Source organism: Tubulanus polymorphus, chromosome 5, assembly GCF_964204645.1.
Source record: "Tubulanus polymorphus chromosome 5, tnTubPoly1.2, whole genome shotgun sequence".
NCBI lineage: Eukaryota > Metazoa > Nemertea > Palaeonemertea > Tubulaniformes > Tubulanidae > Tubulanus > Tubulanus polymorphus.
In genome coordinates, this window is record NC_134029.1 from 4,162,778 (window position 1) to 4,183,742 (window position 20,965).

A 20,965-nucleotide genomic window follows, 5' to 3' on the forward strand; every position below is an offset into this window, starting at 1 on the left:
ACACCGGCACCTTCCCAGACCTAAAGAAACAAATGGACCGTGTCAAAGAGTTTCCCAGAGAAAATTTATAACTGCAGTGGTTTGCTCGAGACGACATACCATAGGGACAACTGGACCAGACATCATATACTTCAACATTTCAGGGAAATATTCCTTATCAATGTGTTCAATATAATGCTTTCTCAGTAGTGATTCTCTTGCCTTAAAAAGAGCCGAGATAGGATCAGTGGAACCTCGTTATAACGACCTCGGATGTAACAATTCATCGGTTAATGTATTCATCTAAAACAATATTATAATTTCGGATAACGAAATATTGGTTATTTCGAACCTATTTCCAGGACCTTACCCTGACGTTCGTATGAGGAGGAATTTCCCGATTACGTAGTTTCCTATGAATGCCTCAACTCATGGTTCATTAGGTTTTTTTAAAAATTCGAAACACCGGTGCGGGTTAAGTGTAGAAAAGAAATAGATTACCTGCGTCAACTTAAGTGCGACAAGTTTATAGCCTCTGTTTTCAAATCGTTTTATAATTTCACCGACTAAGCCACGCTTTACCGAGTCAGGCTTCATCAGGATAAGGGTACGTTCAATAGAGGGATTCGATTTAGGATCAAACGATACATTATCAATATTTATGCAACATTCATTCGATAACTGCTCCATATCAAAAATCCAGACAAGTTCAGTTTGGGTTCGTTTCAACGATTGCTGGCGCAGCTCAGTCAATAATATGATTACGAATCAACCATCTGTGTAACTTATTACTTCGTATAGATGAAAATATGCAACATGTGTTAAAAAATCAATGTCTAATTTCTGTCAACCTCACTACATGAAGCCTATGACGTCCGCTTGTCTCAGCTTCATAGACTTTTCCATAGTTACCAGGGTAATACTATTGTATCTGTGCTGATCGAGAGGAACTATAGATAATCATCAACGGATGAATAAATCGATATTCATAGGGCTGTTAATTATATAATATAACATATTATCTGAAACGGGAGACTCAATCAATACATCCAATTTCCTGCGAGTAATCATGGCATGTATAGGCCTATATACTGCATACCTGGTAGTCCTAGATATTTTCCTTCCAAAGATCTACAACGTATACCAATCATAGCATTTGGGAGACTATGTTTCACTCGAATCCAGAGCCCATTGATGATATTGAATTCTACTCGAAATTCTTTGCTTTATTGATTCAGTCCCTTTTTTTCCAGATAGTGAATATCGAACAAGGCCCACTTTCACAAGAGTTAGTTACTTTTCAAAGGACCACAATTAAGACATTTAATCATTTCAACTTGGTTCATGAACCTGCACCCAGACGACCAGAAATCCTACTGCCAACAGCTTTTAAAATCCTGAATCAAACCATGGACTCTTAAACGAACAGAGAATATGATAACCATTCATAATTTGTTTTCAGATCCCATTTATTATTGATCAAAATTACTTAACAATTGAGCACATGATTTTTGCACATTCGAAGTAGGTGAACACATCTAAATATTTGTTGACCAAAATCTAAATTAATCTAATCATTTATTCATATAGCCAACTGTGAAGGGCTGCGTCGTGTGAAACGAGTTCCTTGTCTGTGAACCAAAGGCCCATTTCAGTTTTAGCGGTCTCAACAGCATCACTACCGTGGATGACATTTCTGAAAAGATAACACGAAAATATAATGTTTTTCCCTCGTTCACCAAGTTCTGAGACCAGAAAACACATTACAGAAGAAGCCTCTTAATTCAGATCATTTCAGACCAATTAATCCTGATAAAACATTACATACATCATGCAAATGCATAATGTATAAGCCGCCCATCACAGACAAAGGGTGCAAATAGTATCCAGATTAGATGATAATCCGGATTAAGCTGACAATCTGGAACCAGTTTGACTATACATGTTATCAACCATCAAAAAATAATCTGCTTACCTTCCCATGTCGAGGGCTAAATCACCACGAATGGTTCCAGGGGCTGAGTCTTTAGGGTTTGTTGCTCCCATCATCTTACGCGCAGATATCACTACGTCTACTCCTTCCCAAACCTGAATTCAAACCAAAAAGTTGTTTGCTTTAATAGAATACTGGCAATCTTTAAAACATTTAGTAGTCCTTTCAGAGACAATTTACTTTTTAGAATCCCAACAATAAATGTACTTACCATCGGTACAACTGGACCAGATAGCATGTATGCCAGCAACCGTTTGAAGAAACTTTTTTCAACATGTTCTGCGTAATGCTTTCTAAGAAGATCTTCATTGGCCTAAATAATGAAATAGATACATAATGATAAAAATAACGGACATGTCACATGTATTTATGTAATTGAAACTTTTTTTAAGAAAAGACAAACTTGGACTTCTTAACATATTCAAAAAGACAAAATTCATTCGAATATTTCAATTTAAAATCCACAAGATTGAATCGCTAAAAATGATGATTTTTCAACAACTACACCAAATAAATTGTTCTAATTTCAAAAAGCATTCGTTCGGGGCCGGGGGATCCTTGACCTTACCTTCATGAATTTCATTGCGACGAGTTTGTAGCCTTTCTTCTCGAATCTGGTGATGATTTCACCGACGAGTCCACGCTGGACACCGTCTGGTTTCACCATGATGAATGTGCGTTCTTCGTTCGACATGTTACTGGAAAATGCTGCAAATATTGAGAGCAATGTGGCTACCATGCAGAGCTTTTATACTCGTGGAGAAAAAGGAAGAGAAGGCCGGGTGGTGGGGATTCGATCACATGCACCACTGCCCCAATCAAATTCAATTTAATTGACACATCTTTTACAATCACCGAATAGAATCTAAATGGGACTAAATAAATTATTCCAAAGAATCTGGAAAATATCAAAACACAATTGAAAAATAGATAAAATTAAAAACAAAGAGTTTCTTTGTCCCAGTCGTAAATAAAATTTGGGGATTCGAACCCTCCTCGTAAATCTGAAGCCACCACGTGGAAGCTTCCACCCACTGATATGAGGGCAGTGCAAGACCAAACAATTCGTGCTTCTAAAAAACAATTCGAAAATTATATATAGAAAAAATATTTTCCGAAGATTCGAGATAAAGAAAGACAAATTGGTCAATATAGCTTGGGATTTTTACGTCACCACGCTAGCCTTGGTTAATTGTCTGTCAATCAAAGTAGTGTAATCAATTATTGCCAGGTGGCGCTGGCGTATATGTCATTGTAAACCTTATTGGACGTTGAGCGCACATTCGACGAGGCGGTAACCTTTTGTTAGGATAATATTTTCAATATAAAAGATGGCGGTATAGATCTCTCCAAATTCGACGATGTCTTCCCTAGTTGAAACTCCGAATTTCGCTTTTATCAGTAAGTAATACACCTAAATAATTCGACAAATTTGTTAATCGTATTCTTGTGATTCTTGATTTGCCGATGTTTTCCGGCGATAATTCTCTGATTTACTGTGAGAAGTGATTTTCTGAACAAAGACCGGCGGCGTTTTTAAACTGCACGCACGCCGCGCGGCCGCCATCACTTCTCGGCATACTCAGACTACAGCGAATAGCCCTACCTACAGCCGGCTTGCTGTTTTCTCCTAGACTAAATGACAGATATTTTGACAACTCTGGCAGCGAGTTTTTGAAATGATATTTTTGATGATGTGTTGTTGATTGAGAAAAATGGTGGCAAATATGCTATATTTCATGTCATTTCGGTAAAATGCGTCATCTCGGTAATAAGGAGGACCGCATGTATTGCCACTGGATTGAATGTGATAACAAATTATATCTGCTTGCTGAACCATCATCTTTTTAACAGCAAATTCATATCCAGGCAGGGTTAATTCTAATGCGGTTTTAGGTTCGGTAGGTCCTCTGTGGATCCGCCTGCAATTTTATTTAAGCTTCCCCTTTTTCAATAAGTACGTGCATTGCTCCAGGGGCTAAAGGGTTTCGTTCTTTTTGTTTCGTGTGACATTGTTAACAAAACAGTAATTAGTTTTATATTTGTATTACATTGAGTGTATTTGCAAATAAAAACACAAGCAGTTGACTGGAATACTTGTATTAACCGACTTGTTTGCTTGGAGGTGACTGGGTATTTAGTAGTAAACAAAGCCGCACCTGTCTAGGTTGTCATATATATTTGCATTGTTGTTTGCTTGGTGTAACTAAAATGTAAATACTTTCAATTGTTTCAAGCTTTATAATTACCATCCTGGTCTAGGAGAAAAAATTGATTAAAAGATTTCAGGGTTTAATGACCGCCGTCCTAGAGATGAATGAGCCTTTTTGATTTTAAGATTTCAGTTTTAGTGATCATAATTCTGGATAGAAAAAAAGGATTTTTAAATTTTGGGTTATGTGATACAGATTAATAGCAGTAAACCTTTACGTAACGCATTATTATCTATCTGCTAAGAAGCACTTATAGTGCTTAACATTAAAAGCCTCCGGGGGGGGGGGAACGTGGGGGTTTTAGAAGTGCTTCCTGGATGTCCCCAAAGTTGTTGTGAAAACTGGTTGCTCAGTGTGGGGCTATTTGTGCAGATTTTTAAGGTTGTATCAGAGAAATGAGTATTTTAGATCGTTGTCTATTTCTTGAAATTCGGCTTAGTGATATCACCGGCCTCGAAAATGATTCACAATCCACAAGCCTTTTGTGTTGTATAGCGTTGTAAACACATTTCACCTCCCTGGAACAGGGTCGAAGTGGCTCATAAGTGATCAGGAAAGTCATGGTTTACTCATCCGTAACACCAAAACACTAACGCTTTTCAAGGAACATACATTGACTAGCTGATATTCTAATAATGAAATTAACGTTACTTTGGGGTTAGTTACCACTCGGTTATTTATTTACTTTCAATAGGATTATTGTTAATTGTTAGATTTCATTCCGAAACTCTCTGATGTTCTCAAGCCTTATTTTAAAGCATTTCGACATTAGTTCTTCTATTGCGTAGTGAAAATTCAGCACATGCTGACATAAGCACACACGTGGTATTGGTTTTGTGTGTCTGCGTGTTGAGTGCGGATGTTGTCGTCCTATTGATTCGTTATCTACCTTTTCAGCTGCGGGAACGTTTACCTAGATGTCATCGTTTGTTGGGAAACGTGCTTTCTGAAAAACGGGGACTTCGCTTAAACATTTCTAAGTAAAAAATAACCGGTCCAGATCTGTAGACAAAGGTGATGAGGGGGTCATAAATTTCCTCCAGGTCGTGTTCTTGAAGAATGACAAGTAGTGTCCCTAAATTCAATTTTGCAGCTAGGATTATGTAAAGAAAGCCTTTATAACAATTTTGGGCCAGAGCATGATCTAGTTGGCCGTTGTGTTTGACAAGGGTCAATACCTCGATTTCTAAATAAAAGATCTCTAGCGCTCGTTTGGGCCAGACATCGATGACTGACGGAGATGTTTTTTTTTTCATCGCTGCACATGCCGTGAGTCATCAGCTAGTGCTAGCAATTACAGTATGACAGATGCTGCATGGTTTGTCTGCAGCCCTCTGAACTCAAAAATATCTGTAGCGCAGTTGTGTAGTTACTACTCGGAATATTGAACTTCCATGGTCGGGACTTTGAGTTTTGCCTTGAAGGATGTCGATTTAACTTGTACAGGTCCATAAGAGATTTTTTTTGGCAATGAACATCAACTCCAGGTCAGTACTGATTCTGTTGATCTCATCATCTCCGCACTTTGATTCTTATGCAGGGAAAATTTAAGATTTAAAAAATATTTTGCGTAGTTTATATTTTTTGTACTAGTAAGTCGATACGAGTTTCTATTCAAGCGCCAAAAGTCTTAAAAGTGTTAACTTTCCTCTGCGTTTCCTTGTTGGGAAGAAAACTTTTAAGTGCTTCTTGCTATATTTCAACCGAATGTCTGCACGCACGGAGAGGTTTCCTATTTTCATTTCGGGCCGTACGGTTTAGATTCTGAAGGTCCGACCCGATCTACGGTTCAATGATTTCAATATGTTTGCTTCGAGAGTTAGATGTAAACAACAGATCAAAGTGCTGTTAACCCGATCTTAAAAGTACCTTCTGTGAGTAATCATTTTTCCACAGACTGTTGACGTCGTCGCTGTAGTGCCGCACTGTAACTCGTCCTCTGCTCTGTTTTCATTGTCAGCAGTTGACAGAAAGTTCATCCGAACACTGTGTTTTCCTGAGACGACAATGAAACCCGTTTCGTACAATGATCACGGTTGAGTGCTCTCGGGTGAAGTGAGGTTGACATTTAAGTGCACACCAGGCCTGTCTTTCCTGAGAAGTGAGGTTTTGGCTCATCGACTGATAAAGGATGTATTTGATTAAAGTCTCTATTTGCCAACAAATGCATCTTGTTTTTTTACAGGCACATGATGGCAGTTCGCATAAGTGTGTCTGTCCTTGAAAAGTTTTTTAATTTCATGTAATGTTATTAGGCCTATATTGATTAGGTTTTCAGGGTTGCGCTTAAGCGACATGATTTTTGACCTGACAGACCATCTGTCTATATTGCGATTGTTTATGTAATGCTTGCTATGTCAAGGGTATATACATTAGCAAGTCTTAATAAAAATCAGGCCAAGGGCACATGTTGGGCACGTGTTAGGGGGTTTAATGGGGATAACAGTCACTGTTCTGAAAGGGGTAACTCATGACAGATGATTTAGACCTAGCCTAGTTCGTCAGCTCTGGTCACAGAGCTCAAAAATTTTCCACGATCAAATTTGAACTGATAATTCAATAGGTATTACTCAGTGAATGCTGTGATGTGTTGTGGATTCATTTATTTGTTCTCTCCGTTCAAGAAGCTGAATCATGCATTATTACTGCAGTTAAAAATCACCTTGGCTCCTCGCCAGACGGTGTCTAGATTTTCAGGTGCTCTCATAATTCGTTTTTTCGTCATAGTTTGTTACGTGGTCATGCCATTGATGATTAACAATTCACCGCGATTTCGAGTGAGTTTTGGAACGGAATCCGTAAACAAAGAAATATGACTGATCTTTTTGTTTTAAATGGGGATTTTGTTATCCATTGTTCTGCAGACTTGATAGTTTCCACATAGTGAACTACAGATTACAATTTTCTGTGCTATGCTGTGTAATCATTGACAGACAAAGGACCCGCACGCTCCTGAGGCACAAAGGAAATTCGTCAGTGATTAACATCGCCAGCCATCATCGGTCGTCCTCAGATTTCTATCTGTGCATGAATAATTCACAGGTTTTTTCAGTTGGCTCATTTTTGCGAGCGGCTTGTCTGGATCTGGATGCAAATCTCTCCTCTCTTCGGAGACTGTGAGTCATCCTGCCCCTTGCTCTCCATCTCTCTCCGAGCTGTCTCCATTGCAGCAGCAGCAGCAGCAGCTCACGATGTAAACAACTTTCTGGATGTCTGCCAAGTCTTTCTCTGGTTGCAGCCGTGTGTACGAGTGAGTCACTCAGTGAGTCTTCCTCTGTTTGCTCTACTTTTTTGTCATCGAGCAGGTGAAAAACACACAGCATGTTCCTGGAGAGTTCGCCGTAGTCACACTCGGGTTTCTTGATAAAACCTTGGTCTCCTAAATTTCTGAACACTGCGGGTGTTTACAGGAAGTTGAAGTGAAAAGCTTACCATTCTTTCCCGTCATGATTTAGCCTTATTCTCACAACAGGTTCGATAGCCTTATTCTCAGCATCAAGGGGGCGACGAACAGAAAACTGGCTGAAACCTCTGGATTTTGACGAACCCTTGAGTATACATGGCATATTGGTCAACTGCTAGTTTGCGAGTTGAAAAGATTTGTTTGGTGTTGGAAAGAAAAGCTTATCATTCCTTCTCCATAATGATTTCTCTCCATCCATGGCGTTGACAAAAGGAAAACGCCTGAAGAGGCTCTAAAATGCTAGAGTGCTTGTAACATATATGTCAATTGCTATCATATATGATGGTCTTTACTAATGGATGAAGGTGTGGTTTAATGAAGAAGCCTGCCTGCGGATTCAATGTGTTATATAATTAAACCTCTTAGATTCCCTATAAAGTTGTTAATTATCACTATGTATCAGTAAACCGTTCGTTTCATCAAATTCGCACTAGTATATCGCGATGTACTGATGTATCTGTTGTTGGAACTAGATGTCTTCATGCATGATGTGAGTTTGTAATTTGACTAGAAGCTGTTCGGCGTTCAAATATAGAATATCAACATCAGCCTTTTTAGAATCACATTCAAAACTGAATTCTACTGAAAATATTGTTGTTAATATTGAGATTTCAATTGTTATTATGCAGACTATGTATGAACCCTTCACAAGGTTCATAATTTTCACTGGTGGGGAAGCTTTTATTCACACTTTGTTTTGCTTGCGTTTCAGGGTGTTTGTATGAGTCCTATGTGAACTACTATATATAGTGCATAGACTTTGAAACAATCAGTTGCTTGTTTTCTCAGTAAAGGCAGCGTCTGGTTATCAATAAATTACCTTTGAAATATTCATTATGGAATATCCGGTAAATGAACCCTGTGATAATAATTATTATAATAATAACAATAACATTCATGTGACGAAAATCTGTGGAAAGTTGAACCTATAATTAATAATAGTTCGCCTTGTTTCAGACTGATGCGTTGTATTATGGTGTGTTCCAATTAGTCGACTTATATTAAAAGCTAACATTGATTCATGTACAGTTTGAATGTATACATGTATCTGATGATTTTTGGTCCGTTTAAGTTTTCATTCATTCTCGAATTTGACTCAGATGATCTTAATCCCAGTGGTATTGCAAACCTGTAGGAAATTATGAAAACGCAGAAAAACCTTGAAACCGTAAGATCTTTGTTAGTTGAACTGTCAGATTACTGTTTGATTTAACCAGTCTGAACTTGATAATTGATTTAATTGTCAGAGCTATGAACCTGGTTTGTTATATGTACATTGATATAACACAGGCAGCCACTTATGTTTGTTTTCATTTTTTCATAGCCCTGGAATCAATTTTGTGAACTCGCGTTGAACCTGTTATGATATGTGCGATCCACTTCATGTTTATCTAAGGGCTTCTTTCCCCGAGTCCTGTATTGCCTTGACCTTTCTTTTTTTGCTGCCACATGTAGATCAGTGCCTCTGGTTTGATATTGATATTATATTATCTAAAAGTCTTTAAGAAATCGAACAAACTCTTTTTAATGCCCATTTGTATGAGCTGCAGATAAACCGGGCTATTAGCACTGACTGATAAAAATGAGGATCCAAATCAATAACTGACAGAGAAAATAAGGATATATTCCAGTTTCAACTGTTGGAGCTCAACGCCGCTCAGTGGGTTCGAAGATACTGCCATGTCTGATATCAATGCACACACCTCTTATTTTTTATCGTGGTTTAGGCCTATGAGTTTTGCTAATGAATTTTGAATCGATAAACATTTTTGTAATGTAGCCTAACTGTACTTTATGTTCAATCTCTGGGTAGATCGATGGCACTTTTGAACTGCGCAGGTGATTGAATCTGTTGAGTTGATAAAACGATTCCCTGACTTCTTGTTTGATGTCACATCATAGTAACAGCTTTGATAGATATGTCAACAATGTCACTGATGATTTATTAAGCAAGTTTGAATGAGTTTGAATTTTGTGATGCTTTGGTAACACCTGTAGTAATAATTATTTGTTCTAAACAGATCAATTCATTCTGGATAAATGTATAATTCTTGTGAATATTATTCAGTTTCAATGGGTTCTGATGAATAGACTAATTTTATGTCGGAAAATTTTTAGCATTTATCATAGGATAATGATATCTGTGCATAGCGGAAGTTAAAGAGCTATAGCGGAAGTTAAAGAGCTATAGACAAAAATTCGAATAAAAATATCCAATTTAATAATTAAAAAAAAACACCTAGAGTGGTTTTTGTAGTGGATTTCTAAACTAAGCCATTGGATTGGAAATTTTTTTTTTTCGCCTGTATAAAAATTCCACTAATTGCCTGAGTGAGGGTTTATTTTTAGGTTGTTGGGTCTCGTGTGTAATGTGCAGGTATAAATAGAGCACAATTTTTAACGAAAGTCATTAACGTTGGCGCGACTCGACGACAGTCTGTCAGTCGGGATTGGAAGTAAGCCGAGCCATTAATATTTGAAATTGCATATTTGATATTATTGTATTCATAATCAATTGGTTGAACGTCAGTCCGTCTGTCTGGTTGGGGAATTAATCGATGAATAACTTTTGAAGTTTTGACCAGTTGGTTAACGGGACGGCGTTTGAGTTTCAGTCCGTCTGCTGCAGAGTAACTAAACATATATCTCTTATTGATTTTCTATTGAATGTGCTGCCACCTCGCCAGCCATCTAAAACTAGTAATACTCGAGTGAACAGCAGTGGCGCTGCCAGACGTGGCTTTCAGTAAACTGCTGACACATACGAGACTATAATAGCTAGATGATTACGCATAGTCTGACTAACTGTTGCTTATATATACGCGCACTAGAACTGCGTGGATGACATTCTTTATTATCAACGTGATCATGGACACTACTAGTATATACGGCTGTTATTGTTAACTATTTTATTTTGTTTTGAATAAGTTATTATTTATTAAGTTATATATATAGAAAGAGATATATATCTATATACACGGACAGAACTGTTATTTATTGGTGAACGATATTTTCTCGAGTTAGTGAAAGATTCTACCTCCCGGTCTCAGCGGTTATATCATTCCTTCTGACTGTTGTCGTGGTAAAGAAATGAAACTTGATCTTGGACTTCTACCGGTTGGCATTTATGAAGGTACGTTGTTCAGTAACTTAATATGTAAAAGTCAGCGATGGTCACTTACTATCGTATACATGTTAATAGCTAAGGACACGCCGTTATTTTGCTTCTCATCTCGGAAGTTGTCATGGATACATGTAATGTCGGGTCTAGGTGATATGTCGGCCTGTGAATAATTGAGAAGTTTAACTAATAATAACCTTAATAATGATCATAGTTCATTCGATTGTTATAGGCCTAGGTCCTATTCTTAATATTGTAGTACTAGATAGGGATCTGCAGTTTAGATTCAAGTCTTTTGAGTAAGAAAGTTATTCAATTTCCGATGATTCAAATCTCTCCGCGATTCAATCAAATACTACTCATACTCGGACCTGTGAAACTGGGGTTTGTTTATGACTCTATATAAGAGCTGAATTCATTTCGTTTCAAGTGTTTAAATCTCGTAGCATAGTGTGGTCCTGAGTTTTTTTAGGCAGGCAATTTGTATTCACACAAATTAGCGAATGTTTTTACGGATAAAACGGATGATGATATAATCAGGCTTTGGAATAGTAGAACCACATCAATGAGGAATTTCATCCGCGCGTTAAAACTGCCAGCGCCCTTTTTTCCATCGTTCGTAGCTTATTGGCGGTAATGGAAAATGGTTTATGATAATCGTTTAATTCAGGCTTATGAAATGTGTGCGGGCGTTGTGTCGTATGATTTGAAATTTTAATTCACGATGTCGCAATCTGTGACGCCCGCCCGTTATACGTGTACTGGCACACGGAGACCCTCGGTGATCCCTGTTCAGATCTTTGTTCATAGTGCGGAATTGATGACTCAGGGATTTTAATAATACTTTTATGACATGGAAATAACAGCCACCTGTGACTTATAGTATATTCGATTATATATATATATATATATATATATATATATATATATATATATATATATATATATATTTTGTGGGTGGAAGTGGGATGTATTTCCTCTGAAATCAGCTGGAGTATCGAGAACTCTTTCGCTATTAGATGAATTATTCTCATTATGCCAATAACTCGCTATTGAGTTGTTTCTCTCGTATTATAGCGGATATTATTGTGATCTAGTTTACCCTGATTTCTGGCCTTCTATTCTAGCCTACCAGGATGTAAAGCATTATCTTTCTATTAACCCCGGTGCAGGGCTCGAATATTATACGTACGCGGTGCTTGTTATTATTGCCGGGACATTTTTTTCTTAGAATTATTTTCAACAGTGGTGAAAGTTGGATATGTATTTCGCTTGGTGCGTTCCTGGAAACGGCCTTTAAGCCGGTGTTAATTTTCAGTATCCGCGTGCGTGTGCGCGCGTTTATCTGATCACCCAGATGAAAAATGTCTCGGGTGGCCACGTACCTGGAAATCAGGGAAAAATTATGAAATTTTCTTTTAAAAAAGGTTGAAAATAGTCAGGGAATTTTGCTGAGATAGTTAGATAGGCTAGATCGTACGTTAGATCAAATAGTTTCTGTCTATGTAACATTTTTCACTGTTTATTGATTGGTATCTTAGCAGATTAACTGAGGGATATCAACATGTATGTCAGGGAAACGTCATGGCAAAGCAAGTCAAACCGATGTGGCCATATTAAAACTTCAAAATGCAGCCTCGGGATTCAATAGTGTGCGCTCCTTATTCTGAGTTCAGAAGATCCTTGCGGATATAGAGGAATGGTAATCAGAAAATACAATTACCAGGTTCGATAGAAATACATGTCAATGGTGCAGCTATAAAAATAGAAGCCATTTAGTGATTGAATGTTTATAAAGAAAACCTCACCTAACTCCGACAAACTGGGATCGGTTTGAGGTAACCGCAGTCCGAGTTTCGGATAGGATGTTTAGAGAGAATGATTTCGAGTCAAAAGACTGGTTGACCATGTTTAGGTGTAATTTATTATATTATCGTTCTCTCTGTCCTTACATAGTTTGTTTACGCGAACTAAAACGAGGTGAAAAGGCCACGAGGAGCATTTTGTTATTGATTCAATGATTCCGTCCGGCGTGTGCAAAAATCTGCGACGTCATATTGCTCGCAATTTCTCTGATTCGCGTGTGTGCCCCCTGCATCCAAGGTTCTGTCAGCACAAAGAGAAGCAGCAGCAGCAGCACGTGGTGCGGTGAGGTCTCTTCAGCGTCAATATTTGTCACATTGTTCAGTTCGGGAATAGACCATGTGACAATCTCATTTGTAAAACAATGAACAGCGTGGTTATTGTCCGTCGATGAACTCTCTAATGACGAGCTTCTCCTGAGTTATTGTTATATCCGGTGCCTTCTGTACATCTTTTAGTTTATCTTCCCGTAGTCCCTTCATAAACATCCTACAATATAATAGTTTTGTCCCTTACCCAGCACACCTACTGGAATGAAACAGGGTTTCATTTTGAAATCAGTTAAGTTTGACGATAAGTGCAATTCAAGGTTGTTTTTTTTTCTAAAATTAAATCAAAAATCAATTATTGGAAATTTAAGTTGCAGTTTGTGTTAACAAATTTGCATCCAGCCTGAGCCAGCAAGCGACTGATCAAGGGGTCTATTATTTAATCGTGTTATATAACCTAACTTAATGTAGTATCTTGCAAATTGAACAGCAGAATATGCATAAAGCATTCGAAAAAATGAAATAATCTTCAGATTGTGGAAACTTGTTCATATTATACTCAATGATAAGCGGGGTTCGATTTATTTCAATTTCGTGCGATGACTTTTCGATGATTTCTCGGCATGGAGAATTTCTTGAAAATCCGCCCCTGGTCTTTGTCTGCTGCCACTGAGTTCGAACGAACGTCGTCGACGATGACACATGCAGCTACTTTTTATTTTCCGTCGATTGAAAATTTGATGATTCACGATGTGGCGAATTAATCATTATAGAAATTGGTTAGCGGCAGCAGCGGTGGCCGATCTCATCGAGTCACCTTAGCAACGGAAAGAAACCGCTTGATCGATAGTGACCAACGATGATGACTCTTGTAATCTTTTCTACCTTTGTGTTTGCGTTTGTGTGTCGGTTATTCGCTGCTCGGTGCGCCGGGATTCGAGTCTGACGGCATTAATCATCGTCGTCGTCGTCGTCGTCGCGGTGACAATGGACATCGTTTCAGCAGACGTTGTCTCAGCCGGGGACTGATTCACGCCCGCCAGTGTCTGATTCAGTTACACACACAGACACGCGTGCTCGCTACACCGGCAGTGCTGACCTCTTGTGGCAGACGTCGGTACATAATAAAATCTGTATTCGATGAGAGTATTGTGATGAGTATAGATTAGCACTGTCTGGCTGTGAACATTTATCCTGGCTCGTGGAATGGGCGAGGTCTCCTATTAACCTACACGTACATTGACAAACATTTTCGGATTGTTATTTTGATAGATATTTTAAATGGCTATTCGCTCGGCGCTGACATCGCTATTAAGGTATTATGAACTATTGATATTTCTTAGAGAAGTTTTCTCCATCACGAGGCCCATGGTTTGGCTCTGTTAGGTATAATTTAGATCCTTTGTTTATCGATGTTATGAAAGGTGTTATGTAATAGGTATGATTAATGTTTATAGTGTTATTGCAATCTGGTGTTATTGTGGCACCACAGCTGGACAATGGAGTTTCTTGGAAGTCAACTGTGGCATTTGATTTCTGGGAATTCATCAGAGACTTAATCGATTTTCCTTTATCAATTGAACTGATTTGTCTTCAAGGTTGCTTCACCTTTTGAATGGGAATTATTGATTGAGATTATTCCATTAAATTGATAAAGCATGTGATGTTTGTTGTCTGGTATTTTCGTGCCGCTATTTTTGGTTATCTGAGACAATGCACAATGGGCTTTGTCTTTTTCGAAAAATAGATAAAAATCCGTAGTTTCGAATTTCTATTGTCTGACTAGTGAATGAAACCAGGGAGAATAGTAGCCAACAGGCATATTTAGCTCAGACCCAAAATTCATTGTGCTCATTGAGATTCATGCTGATTACTGCTCTTGTTCATTATTTGTAGACATAGTCGAGTTGACTCTCGAGGTAGTCATATCGAGTGAAGATAATCGACTTTGCGGTTAGGTTGTCGTCGCTAATGTCGTGTTTTTGTTTCGTATTTTTCAGGTGCAATTTCCGATTTGTGCGAAAGCGACCGAATCAGTATGGCTTCGCCGACACCATCTCAGAGTGAGACGGTAACATCGACTTCGAATTCATCCGACAGCGAACTCGAGCCTCCTCCTCTCAACGTCAAATGTACACTGTGCAACGACACATTTACGATTCCGAAAGTACTCAGCTGCTTCCACACGTTTTGTCAACCATGTCTGGAAAAGATTCAAGATACGGCTGAGAAGTTAAGCTGCCCCGAGTGTCACCAGGACACGCCACTTCCACCGCAAGGTATTAGTGGGTTGATGCCCGATTTTGCGATCAGCAATATCCTCGAATCTACCATAGTCGATACGTCGGCTTTGAATTGCACCGGTTGCAAAAGTAAGGAGACGAACGCCGTAGCTCGGTGTTTTGACTGCGCAAATTTCTTATGCCCGAACTGCGTGATGGCGCATCAGTTCATGCATTGTTTCGAAGGCCACCGAGTGATGATGCTCAGCGACATGCACAACGGTAAAGACGAAATGAAACTGGAGAAGCCGATGAATTGCGCCAAGCACCGCGCCGAATATTTGATATACTTCTGCCGCACTTGCAACATGCCGATATGCAAGGAGTGTACCGTCATGGAACACGGTAAAGGTCACGAATACAGCTTCATTAATGAGGTGAGTCAAAAGCAAATCGAAATGTTACAACAATTGATGGACGAGTCGAAGGCCAAAGCGAACGAGCTGAGAACGTCGGCGAAGAACCTCGAACACTCGGCGAATCGGCTGCAAATCGTATATACCAAAGCTCAGAATGAGATTAACGAAACGTACAATTTCTATCGCACAATGCTTGATGAGAGAAGACAAGAGTCAATCAAAGAATTGGAAGGAGCGTACAACGCGAAGCAGGTGCTCGTCAACGGTATGGTGCAGAAGATGCAGGACGGCATCGAGAAGCTGTATCAGGGCTGCGAGTTCATCGACAAGCTTGTCAAACACGCCAACAGCACCGAGATTCTGATGTTCAAGAAGATGATCGACGCTAAGATTCAGAGTATTCTCAACTACGTGCCTGAATCCAATCTGCAGAACGCGTTCGACTTGGAGTTCGTTTCGAATTTCCAAGCGATCCAGGTCGGCGTACGAAACACGTTCGGTTACGTGCGACAGAGCCCCGACAACGTGCAAACGAAACCTCAGCCTATCGCTCGTCCAAACGGGCTGACGCAGAAGACGACCATGTCTATCCGACCATCGTTACCGCAAACCAACGGAACTCCGTTCAACGTCGATTTCTCGCCCGTACTTAACAAGCAGTACAACACGAACAGCCTGGTCAACTTCGGATCGACCCTCGACGCGAACATAAACCCGTATGAGAAATGGTCAAGCGGTACTCTCGATGTCCTCGGTCAACACCATCACCACAGCGACATATTCCCGCATAACGATAGCGTTATCGACCTGACCAACAAGCTGCTTACTGCCAGTATCTACCCACCAAAATCTCAAATCAAAAGGCAGAAGATGATCTATCATTGCAAGTTCGGTGAATTTGGCGTCATGGACGGTCAGTTCACCGAGCCGAGTGGGGTCGCAGTTAACGCTCAAAACGACATCATAGTCGCCGACACCAATAATCATCGCATTCAAATCTTCGACAAGGAAGGCCGTTTCAAGTTCCAGTTCGGCGAATGCGGAAAACGCGACGGCCAATTGTTGTATCCGAATCGCGTCGCAGTCGTCAAGACATCCGGTGACATCATCGTTACCGAACGCAGTCCGACACACCAGATACAGATCTATAATCAGTATGGTCAGTTCGTACGTAAGTTCGGCGCCAGCGTGCTTCAACATCCGCGCGGCGTAACTGTCGACAACAAAGGCCACATTATCATCGTCGAATGCAAGGTCATGCGCGTGATAATCTTCGACCAGATGGGCAACGTTTTGCAGAAGTTCGGCTGCTCGAAACATCTCGAGTTCCCGAATGGCGTCGTCGTCAACGACAAGGAAGAAATCTTCATCAGCGACAACCGCGCGCACTGCGTGAAAGTGTTCAGTTACCAAGGCGTGTTCCTACGTCAGATCGGCGGAGAGGGAATCACTAACTACCCGATCGGGGTCGGCATCAACAACGCCGGCGAAATTCTCATCGCCGACAATCACAACAACTTCAACCTGACGATATTCACGCAGGACGGCCAGCTGGTGAATGCGCTCGAGAGCAAAGTCAAACACGCGCAATGCTTCGACGTTTCGCTGATGGACGACGGCAGTATCGTTCTCGCGAGCAAGGACTATCGTCTTTACATCTATCGTTACCTTCAGATACCGAGTCTCGGTCTGTAGAATACACGTTGAAAGCCAGCAGCCAGAGTCGTTATACGATAACCGTAGTAGTCAAATCTTCCATGTCACTAGACGTTACTTACTAAAAAGAAAAACTATTTATGGCTAGAAATCATGCGTGTTAATGCAGACGATCGATATACCGCGGCTCGAGCGGCTCTCGATCCGTCGGGCGACTACTGCGCGAACTTTAAACCGATGACAACTGCTGTGTTCTGGTGCGATTTTTACGACCGACTATTTCACTTACAAACAATGGTGCCGAATTCGTTTTCGATGATGAATTGTTATTTTTTACACGTACGTACACGCCTGCATGAACCGCGATCGCGTGAGTTAATCGCGGTGATGCACGCGCTCCAATAATTAGACGAGAATTTTGATTCCACTTTTTACTTGTTGCTGTTGGTTTTTTTGTGGTATAAGCATTTATATGAAATTGACAATGATGATGATGATGATGATGATGATGATGATGATGATGATGATGCAATGTGACCCACTATGTATTTGAGCATTCCTACATATTGATTAATGATAATACTAATAATACATTAATTAACAGTTAGTGTGTGTACAAAATGCGAGTGCGCCGCCTGACTGTTGGACATTTTTGTGTTGGCCGTTTTTCAAGCAGTAGAAATAGTATGTAGAATAATCGTATGTATTTGCCTTGAGCCGTAGAACGACGGATCTGCGCGACCTTGCTCTTAAAGACAGTCGACGGTGGCGCGGACTCGCCCACATATACGTACGGAATATGAACAACGACGTCGTGAAAAATACATGCGCTCAGTAAAAACTCGCAATCGCTTTAACTTGCCGAAAAAAAAAAGAATGAAAAAAAAACACAATTTACGATCTCTCGAACAAAAAGTGCAAAACAGTATTACCGTCGATTATTTAACGATGACGACGAAAGACGACGAATTTTGCAGCTTCTCGGATATCCGGTTTCACAACGGAAAGATGAGTTTTCATTTCTCTATTCGCATTTGATCAGAGCTTTGTTGTATTTTTGCTAATTAGAGCGATTTGTCAGCCCGGATGAAGCCGCTACAGTAAACGGCAAGTCGTACTATCGATTGTAAAGTGTTGTAATATATATTTTAAAATCATGTGAATCTTGTTTCCTTTTTGTATGTATAATTATCTGTTAAACCCTGTCAAATTTCTTTATCATTATTATTATTATTAATATTAATATTATTCTATGCTGCCAGTGGTTGTTAGAGACAGAGAGAGAGAGAGAGAGAGGTATTCGTATTGTATAGTTATAGTCTAAAAATGAACGACCCTTGCGCGTTCATTCTTCGCCACAAGCCGCAGACATATCGCAGCTTGCTGGTGATTTATCTGGAACTAGTTCGCCTCATGAGCTAATGGACTAGAGAAAACATGCCTGATTTTCGTCAACTAAATCGCGCCCAATTCTCAACAGTCTCGTGGCTTAGATATTTCGAATGTCGTGCTTGTGTGGAGTGTGAACGCGTTCGGGTTTTAGTAACGCTGCTCAATTAGGTAGTCACTGCTGTGTTGAATCACGCAGCGACGTTGAATCGTAGGATAATAGGATGGTATTTTTGAATGATGCCATCTTTTGGGCATTGTTGGTCACGCTGGTGAAGGTATTTATATCGCGTATATACGTATGGGTTTGCTGTCTCGTTTTAACGTACGTTCGGGCCTTTGCGAAATCATTGTTGAATAAAGAACCGGTCAGCGTCTGCTTGATAAATTTTAACCAATCGAACATCGACTGCTAGGTTTAGATAGGTAGAAACTCAACTGATCAAAAACAAATTTTTTTTCTATTACGAATGAGAAAGAGCTGATGTAACAAAGAATTTGAAATTTTTTTTGAGTTCGTGAAATTTCGCGTCATTGAAAGTTGAACCCGAAGTATTAAACACATTGATACATATCTGATACGGCGCGTATTTGATGAACTGGTATTTGTGGGCTGAATAAGGCTGGAATAACGGCCGAACGACGACAGTAAACCTGTCATGTTTGTTACTTTCGTTCCAACTGCTGGGTTTAAATATGTGTATGGGAAAACACGCTGCTTTTTGTTTTAAATTTTATTTTTCTTCATCATGAAACGCACACTGACTGAATAGTTTGTATATTTTGCACGTCGTGCCGTCGCCTGCCGTGGCAGTCGAGCGTCAACGACGATGACATCGGACATTTTTATCTCTTTTTGTTGTATTAACTACTGTCGTTAGCGCGATTGAACGCTGCGTTCCATCGCGAATATATACTTATATATATATATATATATCGATTTTTCCGTTGCGCTTAAGACACCACAAAAAAATTAGAATCGTAGCGCGGCGAAATGTATAGAGGCGTCATTTTCGAAAGCCGCCGTCGTCAATGTTTTCGAAACGGTCGCGAAATTACGTTTGCACACTCGAGTGAAAAAATTGTACAAAAAAAAAACCCGGAACAATCGAAAGAATATTTTTGTCTCAAAATACGTATGAATTGTGTGACATGTTTTTTTTTTCTATAAATGAAATTCGATGTTGTGTTGTTGTGAACTTATTCGATGTTGTAATGTATGAAAATCGTTTCTGTTGTTACCGCTTCATATATAAATTATTTTAGGATAGTCTACAAAAGATAATAAAACACGATATATATACATATACGAAAGATGCATGCCAAATATCATCATCAAATAAGGAGACATTTTTGTTAGTGGAATTAGTTGAATTGATAGAAACCAATTGATTTTTGAGTTGATTAGTAGTTCGTTTGTTAGTCGTATTAATCTCTATCTTATTATTATTATTATTATAATTATTATTATTATTATTATATACTCTGCATTCCAAAGGATTAGATGATGAAAGGACGTTTTAGATTAAAATGTTAAAACTGATGACTTAAAGATGATGAAGTATTGCTTAAAAGAATTAATCATAAAGGAAATGTGCGTTTGTTGCGGATAATATTGATCGTGTTATATTATGTGTATGTATAACCGAATTGATTATCTATTAATGAATATAAACCTATATATTTTCATGAGAATGTTTTTCATACCGAGTGTGGATTTCATATTTGAATTGCGCCCTCCATCATCGTCTCTAGCATTCGCCAATGGGCGCGTGATCTTTGGGGAAAATTTGTGGGGGAAAAATACGAAAATATAGAGTGCGCAAATAATAATAACTGTAGATCGAATATGAATATAAAACGTTGTGTGCATTTTTTGTCGCCGAGGTCTTCATACGAATTAACGTGGGGTTTTATACGTAACATTACTTCAATAAAAAATATCGAGAAAAAAATTACACAAAAAAAAAAAGAAGTTTCCTATAGCATTTTTAAACTGAATAAAAGATAATCTAAGTTGACTATTTTTCTGTTATTGATAATTTCTACCGATTGCTCATTTGTATATAATGACATGCAAAAAAAGATGTTGATGTTGTAGCAAAAACCTTCTTCCATCATGAAATATTTTTTTTAACTTTTATACATTTAGGGAATCAGTCATTTGCATTTGAAAGAAAAGCATGTGTGCTCTGTATTAAAGGTGAAGGTCACGGCCTTGTGTTTCGTTATTCAGCTTATTGATATATTATTTGTAAATTTTACATTAAAAAACTCGAATAAAAAATTGTTAGCAAAAATCGCGTGAAATGCTCCGTGTTGAAATAGGTGTAGATTGTGCGTAGTTAAGGCTGCTATTTTAGAACGTATAGAGCATT

The 20,965-nt window shown here is 39.1% G+C and overlaps 2 protein-coding genes across 3 annotated transcripts; one reads left to right on the plus strand and one right to left on the minus strand.

Moving 5' to 3' along the window:
• Positions 1–1,430: 1,430 nt before the first annotated feature.
• Positions 1,431–2,755, minus strand: LOC141905078 (nucleoside diphosphate kinase-like). Its single transcript, XM_074793817.1, has 4 exons — positions 2,541–2,755; positions 2,184–2,285; positions 1,955–2,067; positions 1,431–1,675 (listed from the first exon to the last, which is right to left on the minus strand). The coding sequence occupies exons 1-4, from the start codon at positions 2,709–2,711 to the stop codon at positions 1,558–1,560; spliced, it is 504 nt and encodes a 167-aa protein (XP_074649918.1). The 5' UTR covers positions 2,712–2,755; the 3' UTR covers positions 1,431–1,557.
• Positions 2,756–3,306: 551 nt separating this feature from the next.
• On the plus strand, positions 3,307–20,005 carry LOC141904915 (protein brain tumor-like). 2 transcript variants are annotated; one of them, XM_074793530.1, is made up of 2 exons: positions 3,307–3,373; positions 14,902–20,005. In XM_074793530.1, the coding sequence occupies exons 1-2, from the start codon at positions 3,334–3,336 to the stop codon at positions 17,235–17,237; spliced, it is 2,376 nt and encodes a 791-aa protein (XP_074649631.1). In that variant the 5' UTR covers positions 3,307–3,333; the 3' UTR covers positions 17,238–20,005. The 2 variants fall into 2 exon arrangements, with proteins under 2 accessions (XP_074649631.1, XP_074649630.1); XM_074793529.1 differs by lacking the exon at positions 3,307–3,373 and adding an exon at positions 10,508–10,781.
• The last annotated feature ends 960 nt before the right edge of the window (positions 20,006–20,965 follow it).